Below are 23,763 nucleotides of genomic sequence, written 5' to 3'. Positions count from 1 at the left end.
ATGCCGGTGGAGAAAATGCGAGGTTCCATCCTTCGGGACCGGCCGGCCACACCCTTCCTTTCCTTCACCCTGCAACCCTCCCTGCAGGAACCCTCAGGGTCCCAGGTCCTGCTCCCCCGGCTCCTCAGTGCATGCACAGGACTGCATTTCTGCAAAAAAGGCACTGACGCAGGCCATCTGTCATCTCCAAAAACTGGAAACAACCCACCTAACCCCCAACCAGTGGGAGATGTGTCTCTTCACCACGCTAGAGCGTCATGTAGCTGTTAACTACAAGTGTGATTTGCACTCAGCACTCAGAAAGCTGCGTGAAACCAGTGAGAAAGGGACGTCTCTGCTGCTACAGCCACGCGAGGTCCACTGCACACTGCAGGGGTTAAGAAAGGGGCTGCAGTCACGCGAGCAGACTCGAGCTTAGGGAATGCCATGTCCTGCAAAGCGGCTGGCCCCAACCCGAGCGTAACGAGTAAACCAACCTGCTGGATGCTCTGCACTGCGGAGTTGGTCTCGTCGCCCACGCTGCCTGTGAATTCCGTCTCTTTTTCTGAGTATTCGCTGAAGGTGGTGTCCTCGGGCACTGGCGCCCCCGCCCCCTCCTCCGGCTTCTGCTTCCTCTTGTGACTCCTCTTGGCAGCTTTCGCGTGCTTCCCCTCCGCCAGGTCCTCCTGCTCCAGCGTCAGCTCGGGCTGCGGGAAGATCCGTCTCAGTGACCGACTCGATCGTCCTGTGGTGGCCAGGGCAGCCCCAGCACCACCCCGCTCGCCGGTCCCTGCTGAGGCTCCTGGGCCACCAAGAGGCCACGGGAACCAGGGACTACAGCTGTCTGCATATTTGCATTTCTAAGGATCGTGGCAAATTCCTTTGGTTTCAGTGTTTTAAGCATATCACACACACCTCATGTTTTTAAAAGCCACATTTTTTGCTAAAACGTAAACATCTTTAAACAAACTAATTTTTTTAAGCCACTGGGTAAAAGGAAATGTTTCAGCCCTGGGGAGCTCAGGCCAAGGCTGAGACGCTGCCAAGTCAGAGCTCTCGTCCCCAAGGCTGAAGCAAACTTGTTGTAGAAAACACTCTGGGGTTAAAATGGGTTTGACCACAAAAACTGCATGGACATCTCCTTTTGGGACAGCAAAGGAGGCCCGTGGCCATGGCCATCCCGGACAGCGCCTCCTCCCCACACATTCCCGTGCAAGTGTCGAGGGCACCATGGGGCCACGGCCAGGCCTCTGGCTCAGGCCGGCTCCGTGGCCGGCTTGCTCGGCCTCCCAGAGGCCTCGGGCAGTGGTGGCCGGCAACCCGCCCCACCCGGGCCACCTCCATCCCACCTGGCGGCAGGCAGACCCAGCAAGAGCTGGCCAGGGTGCGGTCATGGTGGGACTTCCCTTCCGACCTCTGCCTGCAACCTGCGACCCGCCAGGGGCAGAAACAGCTCACAGTTTCTGGGGCTGGACCTGGATCTCCACACATTCACGCAGCGCGACCCGCCCCCTAAGTCCACACTGTGCTCAAGAGCACCGTCTCCAAACACAGCAGTGCACATGCAGGCTCGAATAACTGGGAGCGTGACATGTTCTCTTTGTGATAAGATTTTTTTTTTTTTTTTTTTTTTTTTTTGAGACAGAGTCTCACTCTGTTGCTCGGGCTAGAGTGAGTGCCGTGGCATCAGCCTAGCTCACAGCAACCTCAAACTCCTGGACTCAAGCGATCCTCCTGTCTCAGCCTCCCTAGTAGCTGGAACTACAGGCATGCACCACCATGCCCGCCTAATTTTTTTTTTCTATATGTATTTTTTAGCTGTCCATATAATTTCTTTCTATTTTTAGTAGAGACCGGGTGTCATTCTTGCTCAGGCTGGTCTTGAACTCCTGAGCTCAAACAATCTGCCCGCCTCGGCCTCCCAGAGTGTTGGGATTACAGGCGTGAGCCACCACGCCCGGCCGATAAAATTTTTTTTTACAAAGGGATTGACTACAAATTCCTTTAAAAAGTAAGTTCATCTAATAAATATGTTTAAACTTATTTTGCATAAAACAATTATGCTAATTTTTTCTAGAAGCCATCTATTTTCCAAAGTGAGATACACCAGTATTCAAAACACTGAAGTTATAGAAACTTCACATAAACTAGGAAATATTCTAGAAGGTTCTGGGGGAAAAGATCAACCAAAAACCAGAGAATGAAACTCGACCAGGCAACACGAGGCGCAGACCTCAGGGCTTGTCCAGGGGCCACGCCCGCAGCCTGGCCGAGCCCACTGGGTCCCACTCTGCAGGCACCCACTTGTCTAGAAGCGCCCCGCACCTGTGCTGAGCCGCTCACCTGGACGATGCCGATGGAGGAGGCGTCGATGGTGGTCGTCTCTGGGAGGTGGTCCAGGTCGTCGATCCTCACCGCGAGCACCTGTGGGGACCAGGGGGTGGTGAGCACAGGGTGATGCGCCCACCAGCGGCCACTCACGGACACAGGCAGGAACCCAGACACCACACAGGCATGTCACCGACTCCCCCTCGTGGGCATCCCCCCGCCTCCGACCCTCCTCTGCTCGGGACTGACCATGAAACGCCGTCTCCAGACTCGTGTCCGGGCTCACCCTTCCTGACCCCTCACCGCTCACCCCTAATGCAAGGTCCTGCGGTGCCCTCACGCGGGCGGTGCCCTCCTGCACTGTCCTTGGACCATCTCACGCCCACCCCGAGGGTGGAGACTCTGTTTCCCCCCTTTTCTGCCCACAGCAATGTGCTTTCAGCAGGTGAGGCTGCGGTGGCGCTTCTGTTACTTCCAGGAAGAGCAGAGGGAGGGAGGGCACGGAGTAGTTAACCTGTCTCCAAGGAATCACCGAAAATGAGACACTTGTGCCTCAAACATCTTAACTTTTAGCTGAGTCCATACACAAGGACCTTCACTTGTCGATTTGGGGACAGAGTGACGCCCTGCCCCCGCCTTCCCTCCCACAGCTGCTCTGACCAGTGTCCCAGGCACACGACACTCCCGCCGTGACTCACGCCCCCGTGCACACGTGGTCCTCCAAGGCTCGGCGAGTCCTGCCCGAGGTGAGCGGTATCCACCGCCCTCACCCTGCTCACACTAGCTGTACTGTCCCCGAGATCACGGAGTTGAATCTCACGTGAGACGAGGGGCACAGGACGGGGACAGCTGAACGTGCTGGGGGGGTGTGATCCCGGGAGGTGCTACAGACGGGAACTAGCTGTGGAGACACCACGCAGGACTGGGGGAACCACGAGTCCGTCTGTAGGGGCTCTCCACCACCGCCACTGCCACCGCCACGTCATCAGGGTCCTAGTCACACAGTCTGAAAGCCCATTCCACAAAGGAACCAACGTAGACGTGTTCATTGGCTTTACTCTTCTTAGGAGATAAGACCAAAAGTGAAAACTGTTTGTTTTTGTTTTGTTTTGTTTTAAGACACAGTCTTGCTCTGTCACATGGGCTAGAGTGTCGTGGCGTCAGCCTAGCTCACAGCAACCTCCAACTCCTGGACTCAAGTGATCCTCCTGCCTCAGCCTCCCGAGTAGCTGGGACTACAGGTGCACACCCACCATGCCCGGCTAATTTTTCTATATTTGGTCTCAAACTCCTGAGCTCAAGTGATCCTCCCGCCTAGGCCTCCCAGAGTGCTGGGGTTGCAGGTGTGAGCCACTGAGCCCGGCCCGTTATCACCTTTAGTATGAACAGTTTATATCTGGTAAAGATAGTAACAGCCTACACACATTTTTCAGTTTGCCTTTTGCTTACTTTTTTGATCTACAGAGAAGTGCGCATGTCATCAAATCTACTGATACTTGGTGCACTTCTTTTGCTGCTTTTCCGCTCAGAAAGTTTTCCCCTTGCAGTGATCTAACTCTTTCCCTGTATTCTCCTTGCTTTCTTTGTCAGTTTGCTTCTTCTGAAAGCACGTCTGGTTACTGAATGTCCCTGGACCTTCCTGAAGAACGGGCTTTCAAGGGAGCCGACCTCCTCTCACCTCCAGGCAATTTCTGCCTCCCAGCCCCCAACGCTGTTCTCCAGCTGGCCCAGCACCACAAGGAGGACCCTGTTTTGCACTTTGGCTACTCCGGAGGGGAGACCAGGGGAGGGGCAGGTTGTGCTTCCATCTCGCTGTAACCCCAGGGGGAATATAATTTATAACCTTAGCAAGAAGCACACTGAGGCTCTTCTGCCCCACCTTCGCCACTCAGCACCTCCACGTGGCAGGTGGCGTGCACAGAGGCACCCAAGACCCAGGCCCTGCCTTGAGGAACCCAGAGTCTGCAGAGGGAGACGGGTCCCTGAGCCAGCGTGGCACGGTGTCCGAGCCGCGGAAGCGCGCGCAGACCACAGGTGGGGGTCCAGACCCGCGCTGCGGAGGGCAGGGAGAAGGCGCCGGGCCCACGCTCACCTCCGGGTGCTTGCGCCGCATGTGCCTGCTCATGGAGGCCCTGGTGGACACCTTGGTCCCGCACAGCTGGCAGCTCTGCGCCTCCACCTTGTCGTGCGTGAGCTGCACGTGCTTCTGCAGCATGTACTCGGTGACATACTTCTTGTCGCACACGGAGCACGTCCACTGCTTGCCCACTTCTCACATACGCGCAGGCGGGGAGGGAAAGACAAGTAAGTGCAGGGCACCGCGGGGCCACCCCAGCGACGCCCGGCCACGTCCTGCGGGGTCACCTGCCAGGTCAGGCCGAGAACACCCAGGCGAGCGGCCCTCATCCCCCTGAGCCCCGCCTGCATCCGCCCATACTAGACAATTCAGGAATGGGTACTGAGGCTGCGGTGGGCTGACGTTCCGAGGGCCAGCAGGCCACTGTTAAGCCAAGGCAGCACTGACCATTCTGGAAAAGTCCATGTAAACGGGACAGTTGCTCCCACCCCTGCGTGTGCTCAGACAGCGCCACCACATGGCGGCTTGAGGCCGGAAGGTTCCCCAGATCGCGCCCACTCACCGGTGTGGATAAGCTTGTGCGTCTCCATGGTGTTCCTCTCACTGAAGGTCTTTCCACACAATTCACACATGAAATCTTTAATCCCTGCAGAAAAAGGCACGCTTAACTCCACATGTCCAGGGAGTGTTTTGAGTCTTGTCTCACCCTGACGTGTGCGAGTGACTGCCGCGCTGGGGGCAGGTGAGTGTCCAGGGGACGGTAGACCGTGAACATCTACCCCGCGCTCAGCCGCAAGCGTGGCCGGAGAGACTTACCCCTCAGTGGCGACATTTCATATCAAACAAATAATGAGATGTGGGAAGAGTCATCTGAGAACACAGGTGGGGTGGGACTCACAGAGGAAAACAACCAACTCTTTAATGCATTAATTCGTCTACACCTCCCTCAGTGCAAAAAGATCCAGGCATCATGCATGACATACACAAGGAGAGACTGAATAATAACTGAAATCAGGACCAAATGCAAGGACAGTACAGACGCACCAAGCACAAGAGACAACAGAATTGCTACAGTTGCACAAAACCAATATGGTTAAAAACAACCTTTACTATAATAATTCAAATCAGAGCTGATCTGCCTCTCTGTTGACTCGATGGTACGTGCTCAGTCCATCCTGGCCCGTGACTGGCCTGGCAGGACGCAGGCAGCAGACACTGTCACACGGACACCAGAGGTGCCCAATCCCCACCCCCTCGGCCCTGTGCACAAGGCTCCAAAACACCCCTTCCCAGGGCGGGGACTGAAGCCCCGGAGCAGAGTGGGTCCCCGTCCGCCTTCAGCTGGGTGAGGGGATCGAGTCAGCCTGTTTCCCTCCCCAAACTGATGGGAGGCCCCTAAGGGTGCCTTTTAGACAAAGGTTCCCCCACAGTGGAAACAGGTGAGGGATCTTAAAAGGCGCACTCAGTCTGTGAGAGTTTACTGAGCACCCTGCGTACACAGGGCCCTGGGACAACGGGACAGAGGCCACCACAGCCCAGCAGGTTGGCGGGCGGCAGGCAGAGTGTGGGGTGTTCTGAGAACCCAGAGAGGGCGCGTGGCTCAGTTCTGGGGAGCAGGAGAGTGTCCCAGAAAAGGCAAAGCGAGTAATGGAATAATGGATAGAGGTCCCCCAGGAAAGAGGACGGTGCGGCTCTGGAAAAGCACAGGTGCCGCACGACAGGGGACCCACAGCAGAGCCACGTGGCAGCCTGGGCCGCCCTGGGGAGCAGGGGGTCAGGTGCACGGGTGAGCTGGGGTCAGATGGCGGCAGGACTCATCATGCAGTTTAGGGGCCCCGGGGCCCACAGCGTGGGCTCCCGCTGCAGAGCTCACACTCAGACGCCTGTCTGGCCCGGGGGTGAGCACATGTCCTGGGCACAGCTGCCCGCAGGGAAGACGGCTGAGTGGGCGGGGATGGCTAAGCACTGACGGGCATCGCCAGACGCCCCACACAGCTGTGCAGCAACCTGAGCTCCCGTGTGCACGGGGCTGCATGTGCCAGGGCACCCGAGAGGGAGGTTCTGAGACACGCAGCCGCTCACCCACCGCTCTGGGGGTCACTCAGAAAACCCAGAGCTTGAGTCAAGAAAGGGCGGCGTCTGGCGGTGGCTCTTTCACATGACATGTCCACCGGGACAGCTGGCTTCCCTGCCTGGCGCCTGCCACCGAGGCGGCCGCGGGACTCACCCGTGTGCCGCTTGTAGTGCTTGAGCATGTTGACCTTCTGCGCGAACTTGCGGTGGCACTCCGTGCACTCGTACTCCTTGATGCCCTTGTGCAGCTTCATGTGGTGGCGCAGCGCGTGCTTGGTCTTCATGCCTTGCGGGGAGGGGGAGGGGCGATCAGAGTGGCCACGCCCACAGCGCAGACCCCAGCCCTGCGCAGGCGTCGGGCAGTGGTGAGGGGCTGCCCTGGGGTGCGGGTCCCACAGCTCCCCCGCACCACCAGCCGCGAGACCTGGGAGGGCACCGTCCCTGGAGACTGGCTGTGACACCCAAAGTGCTCAGCTCTGCCGGTGCCTGGCCCTGCACCTGACGGCCACACGCAACGCCCAGGGCTGTCGGTCAACTTCCAGGTGCTACCACCGTGACCCCACTGGACAATGTGGGGAGACGCACTAGTATGACTAAGGTTTCCTTGGACCTTGGTGACATACGTCAATCAAGATGAGGACACTTCATGGTTTAAAGAGTGACTTTCAATCTACTTTTAGTTTAACTTAAAGACGGCAATCTTAGGAGTTTCTACTCCTTAAACAAATAAGCACAACCTCACTAACTCTGGCCAGGGAGGAAGGGAGGGCCCCGGCACAGGTCGGAGCCAGATGGAGGGGCACGCCGGCTGGCTGACCGAGTGTGCAGGGCACACATGCACGGGCAGACCTGTCCGGTCCTGCCAACTGCAAGTGGGCCCAGCCCAGGGGCAGCGGACGGGCCAGCGATGAAGTTGCCGCTGTGCCTGCCCCAGGCAGCGGCAGAGTTGGCATGTCCAGACCACTGGAGGAGGAAAACGACTGCACCGGAAACAGCTCTCTCTTAAGCTGGTGGCAGTTCCCTTCCGATGCCACTCACTCACCAGGTTACCTAGAAAACCCCGTGTCAGCTGACGGAGGGAGGCGAACTTCACCAGCTCCTGCCTGAACTGTCAAACCGGGGCCGGTGGGGAGCAGGCGCCCCCGAGGGGAAGCCGCGGTGCCCAGACAGACGCCGCGGGGCAGGGGCAAGTGCTGGCCTAGTGTCAACCACAAAGAGCGACTACACCTCAAAGAATTACTTTTAATCTTTTTGATTTAAAAAAGTCATACACACTCATAGTGACACAAAGCACAGGTGACGAGAGGTTGGGTCAGGGGTTGGTGGTCCGGCAGCCTGACTCTCAGGCCACCCGATGGTGCCCAGCACACACGGGGCCGTTCTGGCCCCTCTCTGCCCACACCTCCGGGGCAGCGTCACACTCTCTCCAGCCTGCCAGTGCCACTGAGTGTCAACATCCTCAAGTGCTTGTCCTTCTGTCTCTTCCACAAAGGACACCAGTCCTGGTCCTACAAACCCCTCAACCACATTGGTTTCAACAGATAAATCCTATTCGTGGCATTCGCTGTTCACTCAACAAATGCTGAGCTCCCCCTGTGTGCACACCAGGGCCTGGGCAGTGAGCCAGACGGAGTCCCTGGCTTCACGAGGTCCCCATGGAGAGAGACAGACAAGCAAACGCAGGCCGGAGCAGAGGCTGGTGGGAGGGGGGAGTGGCGGTGGGGAAGGGAAGGGTGTGGCTGACACACTGGTTCATCAGATGGGGTATCAGGGGATCCCTGCGGATGAGGCATCTGAAAAGTGACCTGGAACAAGTGTGAGAGGAGCCAAGAGGTACTTGAGGGAAGAGCATTCCTGCCACAGGGAACAGCAGGTGTGGAGGCCCTGAGGCCAAGGCACCACCACAGCAGGTGTAATTAATCCCTCAGTGTTTTAAGTTGCTCTGTCACAGAGAGGCTGCAGGGGACACATGCTGTCTTCCTGCTGCAAGTAGCCCTTTGTACTGCAAATACACAGGATAAACTTCTAGCTCCATCTAACTATGCTGGACACTGCCCGACTGCCCACCCCCGGTACCCACACAAGGAGTCCCTCCAGGCTATGACTGGCACAGCCGACATCGTGGCTCTGACCCTGGGCAGAATGTTTGCCTCAAGGTCACAGTCAAGTGGGTGAACCTGACCCAAAGGAAGCAGCTCCTACCGACACGCCCGACCCAGCACCCTGCTCCCGTGCACACCTGAGGTGCACGCCTGCCAGATTGCAAAACTAGTATGCGGCCCCAGGGAACCAGGACAGACAGGAAGAGACAGCAACGTTCATCTCCACATCCTGACTGCCTACCACAGCCAGTGTTTGTGACATTTTTTTATTTTATTTACTTTTTTCAGACAGGGTCTCCCTCTGTCACCCAGGCAGGCGTGCAGTGGCACAATCATAGCTCACTGCAGCCTCAAACACTTGAGCTCAAACCATCCCTGCACCTCTGCCTTCCGAATAGCTGAGACTACAGCCTTGTGCTGCCAAGCCTGGCTAGTTTTTTAAAATTATTTTTTGTAGAGATGGGGTCTCGTTATGCTTCCCAGGCTGGTCTTGAATTCCTGGCCTTCAGTGATCCTCCTGCCTCGACCTCCCAAAGCGCTGGACTACAGCCTACCACGTCTGGCTAATTTTTCAAAATTTTTTTTTGTAGAGACGGGGGTCTCAGTCTGTTCCGCCGGGACAGCGAGGGCCCGGAAACAGCCCAAGTCTTCTAGGAAGTCGCTTTTCTAAAAACAAGAATGGGTCAAAATTTTAACATGTACTAGAACTGTATTTTTTCTAAATTTTGTTTACTGATCTATTTTATTCATAGATTATTAATTAACTTTATGTGTGACAAAGAAGACCCCCTGGCCATACTGAGTTGACCTCATAACACGCAGCCAACCGTAGTCAGTCAGTAACTAAGTGCGGAGGGTTGACAGCTGCCAACCCCTACTGGGATTCTCAGAATCACTTTGTACTTTAAACAATTACATAGAGCATTATTTTCCTACTTTTAGAATTATTTGTTTGTGCCTTTAAATTTAGCACGTCTTTCTGCCTTTGGACTACCTCGTCTGTCTTCCAGACCCCCGATTTAAATACCGACGCATGTCCTTCCTCGCGCTAAGCAACTCACTGAGGCCCGTGGGCCCCTGGGACGCCTCGGTGGTGCCTTTTGCACTTGGACACACCAGTCCTCACTGGTGTCCCCTTTCAGTGAGCGGAGGTGGCGTTTCCACCCCGTGCACCCCGTGGCCCGGCGGAGACCGTCCCGTGAGAGCGGCGCCTACCTTTCCCACACTCGGCGCACAGATACTCGCGGATGTTGTCGTGCACACGCATGTGCTCCTTGAGCATGTCCTTCCTGGCAAAGGACTTCCCGCACTGCTCACACGCGTGGCTCTTCACACCTAAAACACACAGCAGCATCTCAGAGCCCCGAAGTCCCTTCCTGTGGGGTCTGCACAAAGGCAGCGCCGGGGAGAGGACTGGGCCACAGAGGGAGGTGCAGTGACAAGGCGGGTCACCTCTTCAGGACCCTCTGGGGGGCTGGGCATGAGAAGGTCCCCGAGGCCCTGGAGGGGGTGACGGGGGAGGGGGAGCTCCGAGCAGCAGGGCCGGCGGGACAGAAGCAGCTGGAGAAAGAGCAGAGGCACGGGGGAGGGGGGGGCCTGGGCGCGGACACCCTCCCCTGCCGCCAGCCCCTCCCGACGCAGCTACCTGTGTGGATGAGTTTGTGCCGCTCCAGGTTCCCGATGCTGTTGAAGATCCGCCCGCAGATCTCGCAGGGGTGGATGTACCTGAAACCAGAGACCCCTCAGCGTGGTGCGCGGCCGCGGGGGCGCCACATCGCAGGGAGGGCGCCTTCCCAGGCAACGGTGAGGCAAACGGCGCACGTGGATGATACGAGAAGCCACTGTCTCAGGCTCCGTTACGGGCTGAACTGTGACCCCACCGCCCGGTGACCTGATGACGTCCTGACCCACAGCTCTGCAGAGCGGGGCTGCGTCTGGAGACGGGTCCTTGCAGAGGTAATTAAATTGAAACACGGTCCCGTGGGTGGGCCCTAGTCCATCCTGACAAGAGGAGACTGGGACACAGACACAGGGACAGTCCTGTGAGGACACAAGGAGAAGTCACTGTCTGCAAGCCCAGGGCAGAGGCCTCAGAGGAACCCGCTGGCACCTGGACCCTGGACTTCCGGCCTCCAGGGCTGTGCGAAGATAAGTGTCTGGTTTAAGCCGCCCTGTCTGTGCCATGTCAGGGCAGCCCTGGGCGTCCAGTCGGCCTGCAGCCAGGACGGCTCACTCACGCAGGTGCCATCAGTGCTCATTATGGGCTGCGTGCCAGCTGTGGTCCAGCATTAATGACACCAATTACCGCGGGGAGAAAGGGCTCCTGGGCAGGCCCAGAACCCTGCTGTTTTCCCGCCACGTGGCCTGTGTGTGCTATGAGTCCAGGCACGGGGCGGTCGGAGCCAGGGCGGGGACACCAGAAAGCTCAGAGGGACAGCGCCCAAGCCTCCTGCAGCCTGGCCTGGCCCCGGGGCACGGAACTTGCTCAGGGCTTTGGACGGCTCTGTCCCCTCGCAGGGAGACGCGTGCCCTCCCTTCCAGCATGACGCCCCGGGGGGCTCACTTCTGCACATTGGGGTCCGGCAGGTTCTCGCGGTGGATGACCATGTGGGCGTGGTAGGTGGCCTTCAGCGCGAAGCGCCGGTTGCAGATGCTGCAGCCGTGGCCCTTCTCCTTGTGCACGTCCATGATGTGCTTCAGGTAATCCTTCCCCCGGCCGAAGGTGAGCTGCGGGCGCGACACGGACAGTCGGTCCCTGGTCTCCTAGCTAATTAGGGCATCACACGCCAGGCCCGTCCCTCTGGCCAGAGAGACAGGGACTCCTGGGGCCTTGATGGGGAGCCATGGCTTCCCCTGAGTGGTGGAGCCCCACAAAGGAGATGGGTCTCTTTGGAAACAAAGCACTTCCCTTTCAGCAAGCCCCGTCCCTGCACGGGGGTCCTCGTGAGGGGCCTCAGGTCTCGGGGCGGGGAGGTGGGGTGGGGGGAGGTGCCCTGGCCTGCAGCCTGCGAGGCCGACCTTCCCGGGGACTGACCCGCCCCAGCCCTTACACCGCACGTGGGGACACGCACCAGGCCAAGAGGCGGGTTCCTGGGGTGGGCACTGCGAGACCACATAGGCCACCCCTCAGCCCTGAGTGACTCGGGACGGCCTTCCCAGACGCGGCGGAGCACCCGGCCTGCGTTTGGCTCCCCAGGCCCTGGGCGGGGTGGCCGCTTCCAGTGTGCACGGCGGTGCTGTGTGGGTCCCTGCGGCCCTGCCACTGCGAGCACCCTTCCCCGAGACCCCGGCGTCTGAGGGCGGGACGGCCACACACCTGACACCTTTTGCAGCTGTACTTGTGAGGCTCCGAGTCTGCGCTCTCGTCCGAGTTGTCGTCGTTCTCCTCCGAGGAGATCCCGATCTTGCCGATGAACTCCTCCCTCTGGTGGTCGTCCATCAGCGCGATGTCCTGGAAAACAGCGGCAACGCCCGGTTTCTATCGGTGTGGCGGAAGCCTTGCTACCTGCACCACAAGGGCAGTTAACGATTCACCTAAATGGAGAGGAAGACGCCTCTCTGACGCACAGGACGCCCTAACAAGCTTGTCCCTCATGGGACAGGCGCGGGCCGGCCCACCCCAGGTGGTCCCCAGCCGCCCCACTCGGGAACCACCCACTCTCTGCACCTCCCTCTGCTTCTCTCTCGCCAGCAGGAGCCCAGCCGGGGCCTGGCTGGCCTGTGGGGAAGTCACTTGAGCTGGCCGGGCGCCGACCTGCAGGTCCGGACGCTCCACACCACCCGGGCCCGCGGCACCACTGCCACTTCCTCAGCCTCTCCCGCCCTGCGCCACACCCCACGTCCTCACTGCTCCCCAAGCACCCACTCAACTCCCTGCTTTCCTCCAGGACAGGGGGAAGCAAGTGCCGCCACCCCAATTCTTGTTCCTCCCCCAGGGAGCACCTGGCCTGGAGGACTTTACCTCCGGCCCTGCAGCGGGGCCACAAGAAGTGCAGCGACCGTCATCAGAGCTCACTCTGAACAGACCGGATGGGGCCACACTGGCACCTATTTCAGACGCTGCCGTGGTCTGAACGTGTGTATCCCCCAGACCTAACCGCCCAGGTCACGATGTTAAGAGGTGAGGCCTCTGGGAGGTGCCCGGGCCTCGGGGGAGAGCCCGCGTGAAGTGCATGGATCAGTGCCTTCATAAAGGGACCCTAGGGAGACCCCTCGGCCCTTCCCCCGTGTGAGGACCCGACGGGAAGGCAAAGCAGTTTTCACCGGACACTGATGCCGGTGCCTTGACCTTGGACTTCCAGCTCCGGAACAGAGAGAAACAAACGCCTGCTGCTCCCAAGACCCCTGTCCTCGGGACGGTCACAGCAGCGCGAGCTAAGACAGATGCTGGCCCGGGGGCCCCCGTGCCTGGGCAAAGCTGGCGTGTGATCGGCACCTTGAAGTGGACGTGGATGTGGTCCCTGAGCACGTCCACACGGAAGAACTTGCGCCCGCAGATCTCGCAGGTGTACTTCTTGTCGCCGTGGGTCAGCAGGTGCTTGTTCATGTTGCTCCTGCAGGAGAACACCTGCGGGCAGAGCCGGCACGGCGAGGGGTTATGGCATTTCGGGACATGACGGAGGCTGTCACCACCGGGGTCCCCTGGATACACCACAACCAGGCGCACAAGTGCAGACGTTTGCTTTCCAGACTCCAAGTTCTGGGTGTTTGTGTTGAGAGACACAATCAGTGATGCTAGAATAGGATTGTTTGCTGAAGCATTTGAATAGGTGCTTATGTTATATTATGGAATTATCACTTCTAGTCATCACTGTAAGTAGTGGCTCAGCTTAACTGTTTTTTAGCTCACTTAAATGTTTCACTAGGACAGAGCCCGTGAAGCAGCCAGTAAATCACGGAAATACCTGTAACCTTCCGAGAGTAGGTATCAAAAAAAAAGAGACACCGTCAGCTTGTGGACTGTCTCCTGCACAGTCACGTCAACGCCCGACACGCCCGTGGGTCACCTCTGTGGCCAGCACCAGGCGTGGGGCACACTGTGGCCCACAAGACAGGTGTGGCCCTGCGCCCACCGGCACAGAGTGGGCCACCGCCAGGGTCCCGGGCCCCCACCTCCTCACAGATCTCTGCAGGTCTCCATCGGGACGGCCGCTCCCAGGGGCCAGGTAGACCGGGCGCAGGTCCCCAGAGCTTGCCTGACGCCCACGTTCTCATAGTGAGAACACAGGAGGTGAACAAAAGGGAACGAGTGATTCGGGAGGGACGGGAGGCTGATGTTCCCATGGGACATCAAGATGAGCAGGGGAGTCGGGGCCAACAGCGCTGTGCCCACATCCAGGGACGCCAGGTGGGAGGGGAGCAGGTTCGGGGAAGGAAGAGTCCGCAGTTCAGGGAAGCCTGAACTGAAGATGAGAAACGGCTGGAAAGAGAGAAGAATTCAGCTACCGAAACACACACGCTATTTCACTACCTGCTGCGACCCTTGAGGAGAATTCAGTCAACACTGCACAGAACGAAACACCTGAACGTCAGGCACAGAGCTGGGTGGTTTCACATGCGTGATCTCCCAGCAGTGTGGACAGTGTGTGGGGCTGGCTCTCCCCGAGGGCCACGGACACTTGACACGGGGCACGCGCTTTGTCCGCCTCTGCCCCGGGCACAGCCAGGCCCGGCCATCTCGGCTCACACACGTGCCCCGTTCCACCTGCTCCGCCCCACCCCGGCCTCACCTGCTGCCAAACCCTCAGGCCACACTGCCCTGCTGACCCATCTGCTTTGGCCTGCATTGTGGTTTGAAAAAAATCAGGAAATTTCATATCAAAACACATTATTTCCGTTTTCTCTTGAAAAGGTCAAAAGATCTGGCAATGCTGCCTCGTGCCAGCAGGCAGGGCAGCTGGGCCGGTCCCAGCTGGCCGTCCTCGGGGGCCTGCACTCCCCAGCTGCCGTGTGACGTCTCACCAGGACACCAGCGCCAGCCGGCTCCTGTGAACTGTGCTTGGCTGTGACAGATTCATCGGTGTCCCTCCTCTTGGTGGCTCCTAGAGCCACCAAAGCCACGTTCCAGCCCTGCTGGGGCTCAGGCCCCGTGTGGGAGCCGCTTTGCAAACCTTTGCTCCGCAGCACATGGATTCCAGGAGGGACACACGCTCTGGTCCTCCTAGGACACAGCCGACATCCTACAAACACGTCAGCCGTGACAGCTGGGTGACAGCATCTCCAGTGAAGATCAAGGTGCTCATTTGCAGAGAATGAGACCATTCTTAGGTGGCAGCCTGACGTGGCTGTGACGGTGACATGAGGGAAAGTGTGGTCCGAGCACCATGCACGTCAGCACCACGGACCCCGGCCCCTGGGGTCTCCCGGGGTGGGCGGCGCGGCACTGGCTGTTCAGGATCCAGCGTCTCTGCCAAGTAAGTGGTCTGAGTCCCCAGCCAGCGCCAGGACGGCTCTAGAGGCCCTGGGACGGATGCACGCAGGAAGTGCTCCCTGGTCGCGGGGCAGGGACACCAGTGCTGACAGGCAAAGTAGCCACCAGGACCTCCCACTTCCTCATGCGCTGTGCCTGCACCTTCCCGCAGGACACCTTAAAGGTGCCATGTAGGACAGGAGGAGCTGTGGAGTGGCTCAGGTGAAAAATTACGGCAAAAGGGGAAAAAGGCTGTCAAGGGAAAAGTACTGCTTTCTCAGCTCATTCACTGGACACCCATCGTAGGTGCCAAGGAGATCAAAACGACAAGTGTGCAAAATGGGGACGCTTTAGGTTAAGGCAGCCTGAGCACCCACCGTTACCCGAAAAGTCCCCCCCAGTACCCTATGGGCACAGCTCTGAGTCTTAGCTCAAGAGAACGACGTGCTTTCTATCCCAGCCTCCTGCCCCGACAGCGAGTTACCTTGCCACACACTGGACATCCGGAAGGTTCCTTCTTGTAGCGGACCAGGTTCTCCCCACCGGCCTCCAAGTCCTCTCTCTTCACCCGCCGCACTCCTGAAATCCCAACCCCACCGGCAAAAGCGTGAGCATCGGAACACGGAGGGTCAATCGGACGCTCGTCCAGCCGGGGCCTTCCCGGCTGGACGGGACAGGGCTGCCCTCGTGGAGGGACAGTGACCGTGTGAGCGATGTCACTGCACACTGCTGCTCCCAAAGGGGCTCCCCAGAGGGAGGGGACTTTGTGACAGTTACTGTGTCTGGGACACTTGGCAAGAGGAGGGCGTGGAGTGTTTGAACCCCACGGGGTGGGAGGGCTGCAAGGAGAGCGTGAAGCGTTCTCACTCCGCCCCGGGCTCCAGGCCAGGCTACGGTTCTTCCAGACGGCTGGAAGTAGGCAGATGTTTTTTATTAAAAAGATATTAATATTCACCTCTTGTGAATTAAATCAGTCAAACCAGGATCAGGGTGAAAAGTCAGCTGGTAAAATCTTTATGGTTTGAAGGCATATTGTTCAAAACTGGGATCAAGACAGACGTTTAGAAGCTCGTGTGAAACAGGTAATCTGAACGAGAGAGAAACACTCCCCTCGGGATCTCCCTGCGCTGCTGACCCGGTCCTCGGACACTCCCGCCGCACTGGCCACCAACACAGAGCCGCAGACTTGCCGCCCACCCGGCAAGCTGCACGTGGGCCACGCGGGCCGCTCCCCAAAGGCTCCAGCGGCACGAGCAGGACAGACAGCGGGAGCCTGCGGAGGGTCTAGACCAAGCTCCCGTGTGACGGGGAAACCGGGCAACAGTCACAGCGGGGTTTATCCCCACAGATGACCTGAGTTACATGTGCGTTGCACGGTGCAGCGTCACAGGGGACCACCGACCCCGAGGCAACCACAGCAACGGCATTTAGGAGCATGTGCTCTGCGCCAGCGCGGGGTGAGGGGCTTCCTGAGCAGGGTCTGGCTCAACCCTCACCCCAACCCCAGGGGGTCGGGCACGATTCCTGTCTCCCCTGTATAGGTGGGGAAACTGAGGCACAGTGGCTGGCTGAAGGCTGCCTGGTCACTACGTGGAGACCCTGAGTGAGCCACCCAAGGAATCACAAAGAAACAAGTTGTGCATCTTTATGAACCAACATGAAGAAAAGTCAGGTAAAATAAGTAACCTGAAAAAATGATGTGGGATGCGATTCCCGCCTTATTATTTATTTATTTTGAGACAGGGTCTCGCTCTGTCGCCCTGGCTAGAGTGCAGTGGCACAATCACAGCTCACTGCAGCCTAACTCCTGGGCTCAAGTGTCCCTCCCGCCTCAGCCTCCCAAGTAGCTGGGACTACAGGTGCATGACACCATGTTCCGTTAACTTTTTCTTAATTTTTGTGGAGATGGGGTCTTGCTATGTTGCCCAGCTGGTCTTAAACTCCTGGTCTCCAGTGATCCTCCTGCCTCAGCCTCCTAAAGTGCTGAGATTGCAGGTGTGAGCCCCCATGCCCGGCCCAGTCTTGTTTTTTAAAAAAGGCACAATGATATGAGTGTGTGTACATTTGTGTGCAGACAGCTATACCTTACACGCAACTTTGTTAGCTCACGTTTTCTTTTCGACAAGCATAAAGCTTCATTTGTAATTTTCTGTTAACATGATTTCTTTGTACATTTTTATAAAAAGGTGTCTTGGTTGGTGATTTACTAAGGGCTGGTCAGCAAAAGGGCAGCTGCTCTTTCAGTAGTTTTTCTCACTTTCTGTCACACTGAAACATTTTTCACAGGATCTAGTGTCTTTGAAAAATACTTTTCTCGAGCATAACGCTCAGTCCTAGGAACAGCCTGGCGTTCGTAACTCCCTCCCGCTGCGGCGCAGTCGGCGTGTCTGCAGCTCTCTCCACCCCTCTCCACCTGCACACAGCGCTCCTGACACCGTGTCCCGGGCTCTCTGCGACCGGGGCAGGTTCCCAGAAGAGTGTTACGTGCTCGACGGGGGCCGTTTTCAGGCACCAGAGCAGGCATGGCCGACATGCCTCCCAGAGGCTGTGCCAGCGTGCCCCGGCCACCTACCCCGGCCGCAGGGCGCGTGCCCAGGGCAGGTGCGCTCACCTTCCAGGTGCCTGCGCTGGTGGTCCAGCATGACGTCCTTGCGGTAGAACATCTTGCTGCAGACTTCACAGGCGAACTTCTTGTCCCCGTGCTTCTTCTTGTGCTTGGAGAGGTTACTGTTGGTGGAGAAGAATCTGAAACACATCTCACATTGGAACGTCTTGTCATCTGTCCAGAGAGCAAACAAACACAGCGATTTTGAGGTGAATGACACCTAACGCAGGCGCGAGCGTGTGGCCTCCGCAGGGGCGAGAAAGCACGGGGGAGGGGCGGGAGGTGCACGAGGGCGACGTGGCCAGGAATGGACGTCCCCTGCAAGTCACGTGCCACCTACCCCGGAGCACGTGGTGCAGCAGGGAATCCACGCGCTTCAGTGGCGTCTTCTCTACTCGGAAAGCAAGCACCGTGCTCACCTTTCGTCACTGCGCACTGGCTGCCCCTCCAGGGCCCCTCCCTCCCGCCTTGGTCCCTCCCCCTCCATTGAGAGCCCCCCGGCTGCAGTCTCGGCCCTCCTCCCCGACGCCTGCCTGTCCCCTGCCCCCCCACGGCACACTGACACGCCCAAATTTCCCACACCTTTCAGCCTAAGCGCCTCGTTCCTAGGCCCCCTTTAGTAGATGCACACTCAACACACACCAAACGCACACTCATACTAAACACACACGCACACACACCACACAAATACATACCACATACACACTAATACACACACAAACACGCACACACCCTGCAGAGCCTCCAGAAACATCCATCCTGCGCCCCAGGCCTCAGCTCTAGCCCCTTCTCAAAGACAGCCAGTAAAACCCCTGTTTCTGCTCCACCCAGGACCCCGACAGCACCCCAGGGGCCCCCCAACACTGCATCAACCCCAGGTCACCTCAGTCCGGCCCCCTCATCCCCTGGGACCCCTCTCCTCCTTCCCCGCCAGCCCCACCTGCCCAGCAGAGCTGCTCTCTCCTCCTGTGCCTGGGACACAGGTGCCACCTCCCTCTCCAGAGCGAGGCCGCCAGGACAGACTGTGCCGTTGTCGGTGCTGGGCCCCGGGGCTCTAGCCCAGCAACCAGCTCCCACACCCAGGAAACATTTGCCAAATACACAAATCTCCGAGACCGCATCGAAAGCTGCTGTTTCCACAATGACTCCAACCAGCGTGTCCCCTCTTTGCTGCCCAACGGTGTCACTAGGAATCTGAGGGTCCACTGCCCAGGCCTTCCCAGCCTAGCACTGTGGACGTGCTGAGCCGGATGCTTCTCTCTGGACGGGCCGCCCTGCGCACTGGGGTGTCTAGCAGCGTCCTGGCCTCCACCCACTAGACGCCAGGAGCAACCCCTGGCCCGAGCTAGCTGCCACAACCAGATGTCCCCAGACACGGCCAATGTCCTCTGGGGACAGAATCCTACCTGATCCAGGTTGAGAGCCACTGGGCGGGACCAGTGAATTCGATTCTGGGGCAGGACTCGGGCCTCAGTAGGTCTTTGCCTTCACTCGGGAGATTCCAACGTGCAGCCCGGCGGGCCAGGGAATCAGACTCCCTCAACATACAGAAATCAGATGCCTAATCTCTTCCCATGTGAGCAGCAGAGACACAGGCAGGGGCATCTGCCTGGCCGCTCGGCCACCCCCAGGGCCTGGGACCAAGACAGCAGGTGGCGGTGGGGAGGCCACCTCTGCTTGCTGGGCACCGCACCCAGGACAGGCCAGGACAGGGGGTGGTGGCACTTGCACACGGCTCCAACCACAGCAGGGCAGGAGGCCGGGCAGAGCAGAACTGGCCCCACTGAGGCCTAGGAGACCTGGCTCTGCTTCCCACCCGGGGCGTGGCCTGGACTCAGAGCCTTCCTCACCTGGCCCCGTGAAGGCTCCTGTGAAAGACGCTAACCTGCCGTGGTCGGAAATGTTATGGGCACAGTCCACCACCCTCACTGTCTCTTCTGGCCTAGTGTTCAAAGGCTCTGGCCGTCTCTACACGATCCCACTGTACGCGTCATCCGCGCACTGTGTGTGTGCCATGCACGCTTGCGCACACCCCCACAGTTGCTTCAGTGGCAACACGATATTCCATCCAGTTCAACCACAACTTACTTTATCATTCTAGAAACTGCAGATCACTTAGCGATGCAATCTTTTTCCCTTCTGCTAAATTTGCATGAATGCTTAGGAATGGGACCTCCGGAGCGAAGGGCGCTGTGAAGGGCGATGCCTTACAGCACTGTCCCATCGTCACCAAAGACACCCTCAACCTGGGCCTGCCAATCGGCACAGGTGAGCCTCCCTCCCAGACAGGTGCTAACAGCACAGGTGAGCCTCCCTCCTGGACAGGTACTGAGCAGCACAGGTGAGCCTCCCTCCTGGACAGGTACTGAGCAGCACAGGTGAGCCTCCCTCCTGGACAGGTGCTAACAGCACAGGTGAGCCTCCCTCCCAGACAAGTGCTAACAGCACAGGTGAGCCTCCCTCCTGGACATGTACTGAGCAGCACAGGTGAGCCTCCCTCCTGGACAGGTGGCCCCACTGGCCCCAGGGCTTGGCAGTGACACTAGAAGGCGGCGCTGCTGCTCTTGGGCTTCAGTTTTCTCCCTCACAAGCCCCTCTTGGCTCGTGGACAGAGAACCCAGTTCACACCGATCCCTGCGGCTCGGGGGTGGCCTCTGCTCGGTGGGCGCAGAGCTGTCCTGGACTCCGTCAGCTGAGGGTGGCTGCTCCTGCCACAGCCATCCTCACATCGCCAGCTCGGGAATCCAGGCAGACACGGGGTCCCAGCAACAACCCTTCTCCCACCGATGATCCTGCCACCGCTGAGGTCTGTGTTTGTGTTTTAACACGTGGAGCAAGTGAGAACCAACGCCTACCGGGATCTGAGGCCGGGCCTGGGGCACACGGCACCTGGAGACAGGAGAGTGGGTTTCTGGGGGAGCCAAGCCATAGGGGAGGGTGACGGTGACAGTCTGTGTCCTGCCCAAGGACCTGGGTGTGAGCCATGGCTACTCCCCAGAGTAGCGCTCGCGGTCAACGGTCAGGCAGGACACTCAGACACGTTATGTCAACACCTTGCCACAGCACGGGGACAAAAACAAGACAGGTCCTGTGGAGGGAACCTGGGAAAAACCCCCACACTATGAATTTTAAAGCTTTTCTCCACATTACACTTTCTGGGTTTAATGGTCTACGGGAGATACACATTCTAATTCGGTACCATAAAAAGGACCACCTCAGGCAGGGAACACGGCAAATGGCCTCCGTTTCAAGGCATGGCCTTCATTTCAGTCTAAACTTCTAACCTTTGAAATTAGAGCATCTTAGAAGAGATAATGTACCACAATTCACCGCCACTTTGGTGGCTCTACAAAATTAAAAAAGACAGGCCAGGAGAGGTGGTGCATGCCTGTAATCCTAGTACTTTGGAGGCCAAGGCGGGGGTTTTAGCCCAGGCTCAGCAACACAGCAAGACCCCGTCTCTACAAAAAGAAAATGCAAACATTAGCTGGGTGTGGTGGCGTGTGCCTGTAGTCCTGGAGAGGCTGTAACAAGAGGATCATTTGAGCCCAGGAGTTCGAGGTTACAGTGAACCATGATGACGCCATTGCACTCTACCCAGGGGAGAGCCAGCCCCTGCCTCTAAAATAAAATCTATTTAGGCAAAGATGAACATCTGGCTTAAGAGAAGCTCTGGCTGGCACATAGCAGCTGCTACTCTGGCTGCTTCTATTACTGTTTCATCTGTGTCCAGAGAAACAGTTAAAACCAACAGGAGCCACCCGCTGTCCCTCAGCCTCAGTCTGCCTCCCAAGCACCCCAGACACTGGCCACAGCCTCAGGAATCTGCTGCCCTCACCCGCTCCTCTCCTGCAAAACCTTGGGGACCACCAGGGAGGCTAACAAATTAGATAAATGTTCCTCTGAATACCTATGGCTGCACCGAATGCAAATAGTCAGGTGCCTGTTCCCCAAATTTCCTGGGAACACTTGGGAGGGGAAGGCTTAGAATGCAGGTGGTGCGGTGCACTGGAAGCTCATCCAGAAGCTTCTAGAAGCCACTCCATGCCTTGGGCAGGGAGCCTTCAAGCAGCCAAAGCTCAGGTGGAACGTGACTGGTGCCTGCCGCCCGGACAGCCCTGCCTCGGGGAGGAAGGCACCGTGGACGGTTCCAAACAGGAGCCCTCAGAGCAGAACCGACCGGGCAAAGGGGCCCAGCAGGTGCAGGGAGCAGGCCCCCCCACGGCCCTGGGGCAGAGAGAGTCCGCGGACGCTGGTCCACGGTTCTCCAGAGGCACAGGGTGGGCGGCACCTCAACAAGAGCCAGCACAGAGAGGCAAGTGCTGGACACAGGGCACAGAGCGGGTCGGCAAGATCGGGTGGGTGTCGAAGGCTGGCCTGCAGGTCCCCAGGCTGACTGCCACTGGCCACCCCCACGCCCTGCATCTGCTCTGAGTCCTAGAGAGAGGGGGGACACCAAGGCAACTGCGACTCTTCCCTCCACCCCCTCTGGGACCACCCACTGCGTGGGCCCCGCTGGGTGCTGGAAGGGAGGCGTGTCCCCCGCAGAGGGTAGCACATTGTCACCACAGGGCACAGGGCGTCCTTGGGCCACACAGAGAACCGCAGCCGGGCAGCACAGGATGCTCCCGCTGGGCCGTGGCTTCCCTGCTGTGCATGTGTATTTCTGACTCAGCCTAAGACGTCCCCGGGCCCATCGGCCCCTCCACCAAGGCCGGTCCAGGCACGGCCAGCTTCCAGCCTCACACGACGCCTCCCTTCTGGAGACGCAGGCTCAGAACAAAACATCATGTGAGGCGGCGACAGCGCCCGCCCTGGACGATGCCGGACAGATGGACGAAGGAGAGCTCACGGTCAAGGCAGAGCCTCGCTCCTGACACCACCCCGTCTTTCCTTCCTCACGCGGTCCCGGCACAGACCGTGCACTGCTGCGCCCTGTTCCCAGCAAGCAGGGACCCCCGCGTCACAACGTCCCAAAGATGAACCCCCACCGTACAACGTCCCAAACACGGGCCACAGATGGCTTCGGCTGACTAACGTAGGGCGTGAACGCGTCCCTCTGACGGAAAGCTTCCATCCGTGTCTTTAGAATCAGTGACAACTGCTTGGCAGCGTAGGGAACAGAAGCAAGCATTAGAAGTGAGGTTGTTTACCCTCAAACCATCTTTACTCCTGCCCACAGTTCCACGGCCCGTCACCTAGGATGACGACAGAGAGGCCAGACCCAGGCCGCCTCACCTGTCCTGCAGTTGTGGAACTCCAGGGCGCTCTCGATGCGGAAGGTCTTCTCACACGTGCCGCAGCGGTGTCTGTACTCGCTGTCAACCTGGGCAAAGGGACATGCCGTTACTAAGAGCCCCTGAGGCAGGGTCCACAGAGACCGGCCCCTCCGGTGCCACCGAGCAACCCTGTTGCGGCCCTCCCCTCTGCTCTCTCCTGCTCCATTCGGGAACACAAGGAGCGTGCACTCTTGCCGCCCGCCGCCCTAGGAAACGAGTCCCCTTCTCAGGTAACCACGCTCCGGACCTGCCCACCTTCCCACTCCCCGCTGCGAGTTATCCAGTCAACGACGCTTCTACACAACGGAGACCACCCCGGGCCGGGCCGTGCCACCCACCTCGTTCCTGCTGTGCTTGTAAGAAACATGCTGCTTCAGACTCTCCTTGCGGCTGAACAGCTTTGCGCATTCCTCACACTTGAACAGCTTGTCACCTGCGGAACCGACCGACAGAAAGCGGCTTCACTACTTCGAGCTCACACTGAAAAAATATTCGCCATCTCTGAAGCGCGAGGTTCTCTGCCGAGTATGCGGAGCCCTCCCGCTCCCCCTGTGTCGGAAGGGACAGCCGGCCGGAGACACCAACACGGTGCCGCCCCTCACCGGCACAGCTGCCGTGAGGACCGGAGGTGGGACACACCCGCCGGCCTCCCGCCGCTCCTCACCGTGCGAGCGCACGTGCCGGCTCAGGTTGCTGCTGTTCTGGAAGACCTTGCTGCAGATGCTGCACTGGTAAACCCGCCTGTGCTCCCCGAGCTGCTTGATGAGCTTCCGCCGGATGCCGTGCCTGCCCGACAGGATCAGGCTCCTCTTGAGCGAGATGGTGTTGTTCTGGTGGTGGGCGAACCTGCCCCAGAGAAGCAAACCGGTAAGGGACAGGCGGGCAACTGGGTCACTGGGGAAGAGAGCTCA

At 58.7% G+C, this 23,763-nt stretch overlaps 1 protein-coding gene across 1 annotated transcript in view; it reads right to left on the bottom strand.

The window, feature by feature from the left end:
- Positions 1 to 23,763, bottom strand: part of PRDM15 (PR/SET domain 15) — a 50,512-nt gene that overhangs the window by 2,665 nt on the left and 24,084 nt on the right. The window contains exons 9-25 of the mRNA XM_069474935.1: positions 23,517 to 23,698; positions 23,191 to 23,285; positions 22,812 to 22,899; positions 21,984 to 22,010; positions 19,175 to 19,207; positions 17,580 to 17,750; positions 15,453 to 15,547; positions 12,995 to 13,126; positions 11,876 to 12,010; positions 11,123 to 11,286; positions 10,205 to 10,284; positions 9,775 to 9,894; positions 6,612 to 6,743; positions 4,947 to 5,030; positions 4,400 to 4,575; positions 2,323 to 2,403; positions 477 to 686 (exon numbers count right to left, since the gene is read on the bottom strand). Coding sequence (XP_069331036.1) covers positions 477 to 686; positions 2,323 to 2,403; positions 4,400 to 4,575; positions 4,947 to 5,030; positions 6,612 to 6,743; positions 9,775 to 9,894; positions 10,205 to 10,284; positions 11,123 to 11,286; positions 11,876 to 12,010; positions 12,995 to 13,126; positions 15,453 to 15,547; positions 17,580 to 17,750; positions 19,175 to 19,207; positions 21,984 to 22,010; positions 22,812 to 22,899; positions 23,191 to 23,285; positions 23,517 to 23,698 — 2,005 coding nt within the window. The remainder of the gene's footprint in view (positions 1 to 476; positions 687 to 2,322; positions 2,404 to 4,399; positions 4,576 to 4,946; positions 5,031 to 6,611; positions 6,744 to 9,774; positions 9,895 to 10,204; positions 10,285 to 11,122; positions 11,287 to 11,875; positions 12,011 to 12,994; positions 13,127 to 15,452; positions 15,548 to 17,579; positions 17,751 to 19,174; positions 19,208 to 21,983; positions 22,011 to 22,811; positions 22,900 to 23,190; positions 23,286 to 23,516; positions 23,699 to 23,763) is intronic.

The sequence above is a fragment of the Eulemur rufifrons genome, chromosome 7 (genome assembly GCF_041146395.1).
Source record: "Eulemur rufifrons isolate Redbay chromosome 7, OSU_ERuf_1, whole genome shotgun sequence".
In the NCBI taxonomy this organism is placed as follows: Eukaryota; Metazoa; Chordata; class Mammalia; order Primates; family Lemuridae; genus Eulemur; species Eulemur rufifrons.
The sequence above is the reverse complement of the archived record's forward strand: the minus strand, read 5'-3'. Positions and strand labels throughout refer to the sequence as shown.